This window comes from Chenopodium album, chromosome 18 (genome assembly GCF_948465745.1).
Source record: "Chenopodium album chromosome 18, dcCheAlbu1.1, whole genome shotgun sequence".
NCBI classification, from domain to species: domain Eukaryota; kingdom Viridiplantae; phylum Streptophyta; class Magnoliopsida; order Caryophyllales; family Amaranthaceae; genus Chenopodium; species Chenopodium album.
The window spans coordinates 26062108-26071955 of record NC_137851.1 but is presented as its reverse complement, the minus strand read 5'-3'; the positions used below and the strand labels follow the sequence as shown (position 1 = coordinate 26071955).

Here is a 9848-nt window from a genome sequence, read left to right as displayed (position 1 = left end):
TGGGTGTTCTCCTTTCAGGTGGAGGATCTTGCATAGGTTCAATTGGAGTATGAGTTCCTTAGTATGGAGTCGATCAAAGGGAATATTGTAGCTCCATCCCAATTGGGGTGAACTTTCTTTCTGGTTCTTTGGTCTTTAAAACATTTTTGTCAAGAACCAAGATTTCATCGATGTAACTTCCATTTTGATGGGAAGAAACGGAAGAAGGATTGTCGCTCTTCCTGCTCTTGCCATTATCGCCATTGTTATTAATCTTGGCCTTCTTGTTGCTCAGAGGAACATCAAAGCAATCTGAATCAATGAGGTCTTGAATGCGATCTTTAAGGGTGAAGCACTTTTCGGTGGTGTGACCATGGCCTCTATGATATTTGCAATAGGAGTTTGGATCCCAATTGGAAGACCGTTTCTCAGGTACTGGATCTGGGATTGAACCGATGGGATGAATGAAACCTCAACCATGGAAATAGTCTAAAGCTTCATTATAAGTCATTCCTATTAGTGTGAATTCTTCAATGGTCCATTTTGCCCACGGCTTAGGAACATTGAATTTTCCCTTAAGTTCTTGACGAGAAGAAGAAGGAGGAGGGTGGTCGCTCTTTTCATTCTTCCGGTCCTGGCGGTGATAGTGTTGTTCGATGACCGACATCCGATTTGCTAGGCCTTCTACCATATTTAAGAGCATGGCAACAACATTTTGAAGTTTATGAACATCTTCTTTTAGCCTTGACAAGTTTTCCTTTGTAATGTCTAAGAAAAATTCTTTATCATTCTCAATCATGGTCACTTTGTTAATAGAGGTTTCATAGACTACCTCCATCATGGGTTCACCAACAAGTGTAATGAGGAGAGAAGGATTAAAGAATATTTGATCTTCTGCGATTGCTAGAATCTCGAAAGTTTTATCGTCATCGATCAAGTCTTGGATAGCTTCTTTGAGTTTCCAACATTCTCAGTGTCGTGAACCCTTCCCTGGTGGTATTTGCAATGTTTATTAGGATCCCACTTAGGTGTCCTGACCTCCAGAATTGGGTCTTTGATAGGTCTTATAGGCATGACTAGTCCTTTGTGGTGTAACTTATCGAAGGCTGTCTCATAACTCATACCAAGTGGAGTAAACACTCTTTTCGATCTTTGGATTCTTTGCTTGGAAGTGTTTGTAGCATGTACTTCATTAATGGGAGGGGAAGAATAAGGATGGTCGTTCTTCTTTCCTTTCACACTATCATGGTTAGCAATAGCCAACTTCATCAGGTCGTCTTCAATTTCGATGCCTATGTCATAGACAGCTTTGACCGTGTTTAGAGGTTGATATTTCATGTGCATCTGGTATTTGTCTTGAAGACTTTTTATGAACATCCTCACGAGTTCCTTCTCAGTTGGTATCTCAATCAACCTAGTGGAAGTTTCCTTCCATCTATTGTAGAATGCAGTGAAACCTTCATTTTCTTTTTATTTAAGCATTTCATGTTCTAAGGAGAAGAACCAGTGTTGACAAACGATTTCAAGAGAAAGTGGGAAAAGCTAGGGGAAGACTTTCTTATCAATTTCCTTAGTGTTCATTATGGTCTCGAAAGCTCTCAAAAACCGGTTGTCCAAATTATCTTATTAAACATATTCCCTTCAAACATGCAATATGTCGATTAACAATAACAATAGAATAAACAATAATATTGGAAGCAATTTAACCATAACAACAACGATTAGTATATGAAAAACATAACAAAAATCGTTAGAAATATAATAGGAACAAAGGAACATGATTTCTTACTTTGATTGTGTTTATTTGCTTGCAACTATAAAACAATAAACGTGTTAGTAACTTCAAGGAAAATAAATAATAAAATAGAAATTAATTCAAATGAAAGTAAAGTTTATTTGGGGCCAAACCCTCAAATTGTTCTACCTTTTACACCTTGGTTTAAGCGAAGAGCTCCGATTAAAGTATGGATTCCGGATAGTGCTTAAGGGATGTATTAGGAAATAATAGGGAAGGCTAGTGTTTAGGCTAAAGCATAAGAGAGAAAGAGAGAATGTTTTAGTGCCCTGAAACTAAGAAATCAGCCTCGTACTTATAGAAGAAATGAACAGGGTAATGTACGAAACCCTAAAAATGAAATGCGCCGCGGAGAAACCCTAGATAATTGTCATGTCATGGCAGAAATTGTTGTGACACGGTATAGTTTGCTGTGACACGACAGAGATTGCGCGACATTCTTGCTACGATACAACAATTCTGTTTTATAGAATTCCGTCAAAATTCATTTAATAATTTACTTAAGCATTAAGCACTTGATAATTAGGCGTCTTTTCAGCTATTTCGGACTTATTTTAGGCTTAGGGTTTTATTATTTATTAATCGGGCTGAATTAATAAATAAAACGGAATGAATTAAAAAGGGTTAGGGCTAAAATGATGGTTGGATTATGCTTTGACTAAAACATGTGGATTGATCTGTTGACTAATTTGTAAGCTATTTTTGACTGAATGTGGGGTTTAAGTACTCCCGAGATTAAATAATTGACCCCACCAATAATGGCAGTGAAAGGTTGTTCATCATCGGGTTTGGTTTTGGGGAGACATTTTTAGGTTTCTACAAGAGTTATTAAAGAAATATGAACTCAACAATTCAAAGACAAATCACACTCTAATGGGAACGGCTACACATCTAGATCAAGATCCCAAAGGAAAAAGTGTGAATCAAATCAAGTACTATGGGATGATTGGCTCATTATTATATCTAACGGCAAGTAGATCAGATATTTCTTTTAGTGTGGGTCTATGTGCTAGGTTCCAATCAAATCCCAAGGAATCTCATATTACTGCTGTGAAAAGGATACTGAGGTATCTAAATGGAACAGACGACCAATGTCTATTTTATCCTAAGAGTGATACATTCAATTTGAGAGGTTATGCTGATGCAGACTATATTGGAGACTTGGTAAACTACAAGAGTACATCAGGTATGGTTCAATTTCTTGGTCCATGTTTGGTTTCTTGGGTTCCAAGAAACAAAATATTGTTGCTTTATCCACCACAGAAGCAGAATATGTAGTTGTGGCCTCTTGCTGCTCTCAAATACTTTGGATAAAACAATAATTAAGAGATTTTGGTATTATTTTAGAATGCGTTCCTATTTATTATGAAAACGCTAGTGCCATATGCATCTCTAAAGGTCCAGTACATCATTCTAGAGTAAATCATACTCAAATTCGTCATCACTTTTTATATCATATTCAAATTCGTCATACCCAATTCCGATGGACGCATCTCCGTGCTCACCTCCACAAAAAATCAATCCCGTATCAAAACCAGATTTTCATTCGGAAATACCAAACTTCAATCAATCGATCCTAGCTTTTCACCCACTTATACAAACCGCAAAACCAAGAGACGAAATCTCAAAGATGGTGCACCACAAGAAAAATTGTTGGGAAATGCTATTTATTTATTGTAAATAGTCTTTGCCAACGAATAATTTTCTGTTGGTCATTTGTTGGCAAAAATTCCATTGGTAAAAGTATTGCCAACAGATAAATATGGTCTGTTGGTATTATATTTGTTACAATAGATATCTTTCGTTAGTATTTTTTGTTGGTAATGCTTTTGCCAACAGTTACTTAATATTGGAAATGTGTTTACCAACATATATAGTAATGCTGGTATAGGTTTTACCAATACATATTGTCTATTGGTAATAACTTTTTCCAATGTCTTTTTTAATTGTTTCATTGAATTAAAGTTGTTGGTAATACTATCAATTTAAGCTTAAAATTGCTATTTTTTTTCTATATTATAAACTTTCCCATAACTACTATCACGCACCATTATAAGAGAGCAAATTTCATTCATAAATTATGACACTAGTTTAATTTACATGAATATAACAATCCAAAACAATGTGAGCCATAATACTCTTCATTACAAGTTAGTTTCAAAAGAGAGCTTATGGTCTGCAAAACACCTTCAACTATTTGTCAAATGTACATCATATATAGCTAGGCATAAGCAAGATTCATTCCACCCAAAAAATATATTGTGCATGGTCTTCATCACTAATCATAATCATAAAATTCTATGTCTTCATCATTTTGTGCATGATAGTCATGTTCCTCACCTCCATAATCATTAAAATCTTCATTATCTTTCTCATTCATTGCATTCACTACCAGCATTTTCCTCATCTTCAGCATTTTCCCCATCTTCTTCATTGTCTAGAAGAACAAGAATTTCTTCTTTTGACATACCCTAAAAATAAAATGAATAATTCATTAAATGAATAAGATAAATTATAGAAACAATAACAAGCTAAGTTAGAAGACAACTACAGTACTTTACTTTATGTTCTTCTAACATTTTCTCATAATCTAAAACTGGCTAATAACTAAATGAAAGGGGAGGTAAAGAAATTGAAATTTTAGAGAAATTATAAATTAAACAAAAATAAAAGCATAGAGACAATGGAATTAATATCGCAAAATTTATTACTTGAAGCTGTAAAAATTTTGTCATCAAATTGGTTATTTTATCAAGCTTCTTCTCCACTTTTTGAACTTTCATCTCACCTTCAATTCTCTTGGCACGCTCTTCCTCCAAAGCACATCTTTTTGTACGAGATCAAGGAACCTTAACCCCTAATCCAAAAGTCTTAGCATAACCATTTTTTATCTTCTCCCACATATTTTCTGAAAATGGCTATGTGTTGTTCTTCATTAGCACATGAGCTAGAATTTTGAGGGAGGCGAGCCAAATCTTCTAGAATTGCTTTCTACATATTTTAAAAGACAAAAGAAAATAAAAAATAATTTATAATTTGACAGTAGCTTGCTCTAAGTTTCCATAATTAACCAAAAATAATAAAGAGAAAACCATACTTTCACAGTAGCTGATGCATTATCAAGTCGAGAACCCTGTTTTGGTTCATAGGTTTCTAGCCATATGTCAAGAGGATCAGGCTCTTTTCCTTTTTTTTCCTGGTACGGTAAAAACAATGTACAATGTACATTTTTGGAGTCTCCATGCAGCATTCATAGTCTTCATTGCCCAATCATAAGGCTCTCGTCCTATGGGAAATTCAAATGATTGTTGTACCCAAAAATACATAGTAAATATACAAAGTTTCTGTGCAGATTAGATAATAATTATTATTTACTAATTACCTTTGCTTCCTCCCACACACAATCTTTTTTTTTTTCTTTACTTAGCAACCTCCAATCCCAACAATCTAATGGCAATCTTCTAGGATCTCGTGCTAGACAACCAATTAAAGAGGACAATTTCTACTCTGTGTCACCAACAGGTTATTCATATTCATTGACCTCAACAAAGATACGATGCTTCAAAACCTTAGTTTTATTTGCACCACGACCCTTCTCATTCCTTGGACGAGATGCTTGAATTCTCCTCCTGTTTGTGGTATTATAACCACATTGCGAGGCTATCTCATCATGATTAGTATAATATGCTTCATATTCTTGCCTTATTTGCTCATTGAAGTTTGTTGAGATATTAGATTCTAAGTTACCAATTGTGTTAAGATGTCTTGAACTATGTCCTAGTCTAAACAACAAACATATGTATAATGGTTTGTGAGAAGAAAATTTCATGACTAAGATGCTGATAATTAAGAGAAAACATTGGAAAAAATGTATATATGTAACTATATAAGAAAATATAAAAATATAATATCCATACCGAGATGCATGCTACTTGAAGGAACATTTTGATCTCGGCTACCATTTTAATTTGAAATATTCTCCTTTTGTGGATTACCAGGATCACAACATTGTGAAATTTGGAGTTCTTTACGTGGAGCTATATAGATACAAAAAAATAAAAAAAAATAAAAAAAAATAAAAAAATAACATTCAAAAAATAAGTGACCAAATAATAATCCAATAAGCATGCACATTCTATTATAAATTGTTACTTACCCATGCTATTAAGCAGCATGGACCACCTCTTTATTGCTAGTTTCTCTGAAATTGTGTTATTATCATACTTTAGTATACTTCATTCAAATAGCTAAGCAAAAAGAAAATGTTGTAACTCTTATTAGAGAACATTATAAATTAATGTAATATAATATATTGTGTTTCAATAATAAAATAAAAGCAATACATAATTAATTACTGGCACATGAATTTGACAGTAGAAGTTCCTACTTTTGAATGCACAGTGGTCACCCCAATTGTTGAGAAAAGAGATCGTCGAGCATTTGGATGTGATATTGTGTTAGGAGTGGCAGAACTATTACCCCTTGAACTACGCCTTAATAATTTACCATTTGAATTTTTTGTACTCATTTGTTGTGTTCACATAAAAATAGAGAACTTATAACTAAATAATTAAACTCAAGAAAAGATAGTAAAATACAATGGAGTATGAGAAATATACCACCATTTGATCCCAAGTTATCACCTTTCTCTTCAAAGAGGCCATGGTAGTTTGTTGCATGATCACCAAGTATCCTATAAACTATGTGCAATAGTATAGATATTAAGAGCTAAAATTTGTCTAATATAAAAATAAGGAAGACATACACATACACCATGCAACACACACACACATACACACACAAAAACCTCTAAAACATGTTAGATTTTTTTTCGTAAAAATGGCTCTAAAACACGTTAGATGTAATAAAAAAATTATCATAAATTGTTAATAATCATATTAAGTATCATCTTCTTCATCACTTTCACTACAACTATGATCCTCCTCTATTCCATCATGAAGATTATCTTGAATCAGCTTGCTTAACATTTCATCAATAGTGACACCAGCTACATTTTGTCGTACTCTGTTAAATGTGTCAACATCTATGTCATTAGATGAATCATGAGGTGCATTCATATGATTCACTTCAGGTATCACATCTTCCTCCATTTCATATAGATCTCTAGGTTTTGTTATGATAACAACATGCCAATTTTTTTCCTTCGACGACTCTAGGACATAGAATACTTGCATTGCTTGGGATACAAGAACAAAAGGCTCATCTGTTTTCCAAATTTTTTTCAAGTTGATTAGAGTAAATTCATCGTCTTTTTTAACCCCACTAATTGGATCTACCCAATCGCAACGAAACAACAACACCGTCCTTCCATGAGGATAAGTCAGTTCCAAAATTTCAGTCAAGACTCCAAAGTATGCTACATTTCCATCATTTGTGTCTGCATTAACAACCACCCTTGAATTTTGAGTTACGCATCCCTTATCAACTTTCTTCACACGCCACCGATAACCATTGCAAGTGACCTTTGTCATTGTATTCACCCATATGCTAGGAAAACAACTAAGATATTTCAAATCATGAAATTAATTAAGTTAAAAAGTAATTTAGCAAATAAACAAATAAATAATAACTTGGTTATGGTACCAAACTTACATTGTCAGTAAACCGCTTTGAAAAATTTCTTTTATACATATCATCAATAATCTCATATTTATTGTTGTATTGTTCACAGAGAGCCTTATAATACTCCCTAAAATACAACATAAGTAATCACACAAAAGTAATTTAATATTATGCAAATAAAATACAAGTTAATAATTTAAAATTTACATACCTTGCATAAACCTGAACCTCCTCACAGTTAGCTAAAATGTAGTTATGGGCTTGTTCAATTACATAATAATCAGGCTTATAGTTTCTCTTTTTTGACATTGCACGACATTTTAAGGAAAAAATTGATAATCCTATATGTGCGTCATTGTCATTCCCTTCATCGTTCCTTGATGGTCTATTCTCTTTTGTTTCAACATGTTGCATATATCGAGCACAAAACCAAGACATTCTACAGCAAAAGCTCCATTTGCAATAGATGCTTCTCGACAACTTTTATTTCTCATATATGATTGTAACGTTTGCAAATACCTAGCACATACATTAAAATTCGTGATTAACATATTTTATAGATTGTTAACAATTTCATATGATGAATAAGAATTGCATAAAAAAATACCTTTCTATAGGATACATCCAACGCTGAAAAACTAGACCGAGAATCTTTTCTTCATATGGTAAATGTATAACTAAGTGTACCATTATATCAAACAAAGCTGGTAAAAAGATACGCACCATATGGAAAAGTATAACAACAATGCGCTTCTCTAAGTCTTCTGGTGTTAGAGCCTTAGAGCATAACCCCTTGAAAAAGTTGCAAAATTCAATCAACACGCGACTAACTTCTTTATTTTGCATTTTCCTTAGAGCCAATGGTAACAGTTGTTGCATAAGTATATGATGATCATGGCTTTTCAAACCAAAAAGTTTATCATCAACAAACCTCCGTTTAATATTTGCTGCATAACCATCTGGAACTCTAACAAAAGCTAATACAGCTAATATCTCTTCCTTTTCTTTCTTACTCAGTGTAAAACTTGCAGGTGGTAAATATGTCTTTCCACTAACTTCTTTTGGGTGGAGATTCTTCCTTATGTTCAAATGTACTAAATCAAGACGTGAGAGGGTAGTATCTTTTGATTTTCCTTCAATGCTAAAAAGTATACCAATGATTCTCTCTAAAACAGTCTTCTCCACATGCATGACATCTAAATTATGACGGATAGGTAGATGTTCCCAGTATTCTAATCTGAAAAAAGAGTTTTTCTTCTTCCATGGGACATTTTCTACCCCCCTTTTTCGTTTGTTTTGTTTATTCAATTTTTTGGTATCAGGATGTTTTCCAAGTACCACATCGACATCTTTCATTTGCTTTAATAGTTCTGATCCTGTCCATGATCTAGGAGGAGGTGCTAACTCAACTTTCCCATCATATGCTTTTCCATTGTAGCGTAAAGCATCAGTTTCTTTTAAGAAGCGCCGAAATCTTGAGTAGCATTGTTTCTTGCTCCCTTTAAGATATATGGAGCATGTATCAACATTGCAATAAGGACATGCACGTTTACCTTTTGTTGGCCAACCAGAAAGGTTACCATAGGCAGGGAAGTCGTTGATGGTATAAATTAAAGCTGCATGTAATGTGAATGTTTCACATCTTGAGGCATCATAAGTTTCTACACCGACCTTCCATAGTATTTCTAACTCATCAATTAGAGGTTCTAAGAATGCATCAATATCATTTCCTAGACCCTTGGGGCCTGGTATAAGTAATGAAAGAATGAAATATGGTTGTTTCATACATAGCCAGGGAGGTAAATTATAAGTCATCAAAACTATTGGCCGCCATATACTATACTGGATACCCATCATACCAAAAGGATTAAAACCATCTCTACTTAAGCGAAGCCTTACATTTCGAGGATCCTTAGAAAAATCATAATACCTTTCATCAAATTCTTTCCATGTACATGAATTACCAGGATGCCTCATCTTGTCATCCTTTTCCCGTGTAGCATGCCAACGCATGAGATGAGATGTTTTGGATGACATATAGAGCCTTTCAGCCTAGGGAACAAGGGAAAGTGACACAATACCTTCACTGGAACCTTTTCCATATTAGCCAATTTTATGATTGTTCCATCATCTGATGTTTTCCACCGCAACGCATCACAAGTTGGGCATTTATCTAATCCAATTTTATCTTTCCAGAAAAGCACACAATCATTTAGGCATACATCGATCTTTTTATAATCCAAACCAAGCTTTTTAATGATATTTTGCATTTGTTTAAAAAAGTTTGGAAATACAGAATCTTTAGGTAGAGCTTTTTAAAAAAGTTTTACTAATGCATCAAATGCTACATCTGTCACACCATATAGACATTTTATATGATACATCTCAACAATAAAAGAAAGCTTGCTAAAGTCTTCACAGCCATCATATAATGGCTGTCCAGCATCTTCGAGTAACTTAAAAAAGGCTTCAGCTTCAGCATTTATGCCAG

General features: G+C 33.9%; 1 protein-coding gene across 1 annotated transcript; it reads left to right on the top strand.

Moving 5' to 3' along the window:
• The first annotated feature begins 2647 nt into the window (after positions 1–2647).
• LOC145592006 (secreted RxLR effector protein 161-like) lies at positions 2648–3052 on the top strand. Its single transcript, XM_081648476.1, has one exon. The coding sequence runs from the start codon at positions 2648–2650 to the stop codon at positions 3050–3052; it is 405 nt and encodes a 134-aa protein (XP_081504602.1).
• Positions 3053–9848: the final 6796 nt, after the last annotated feature.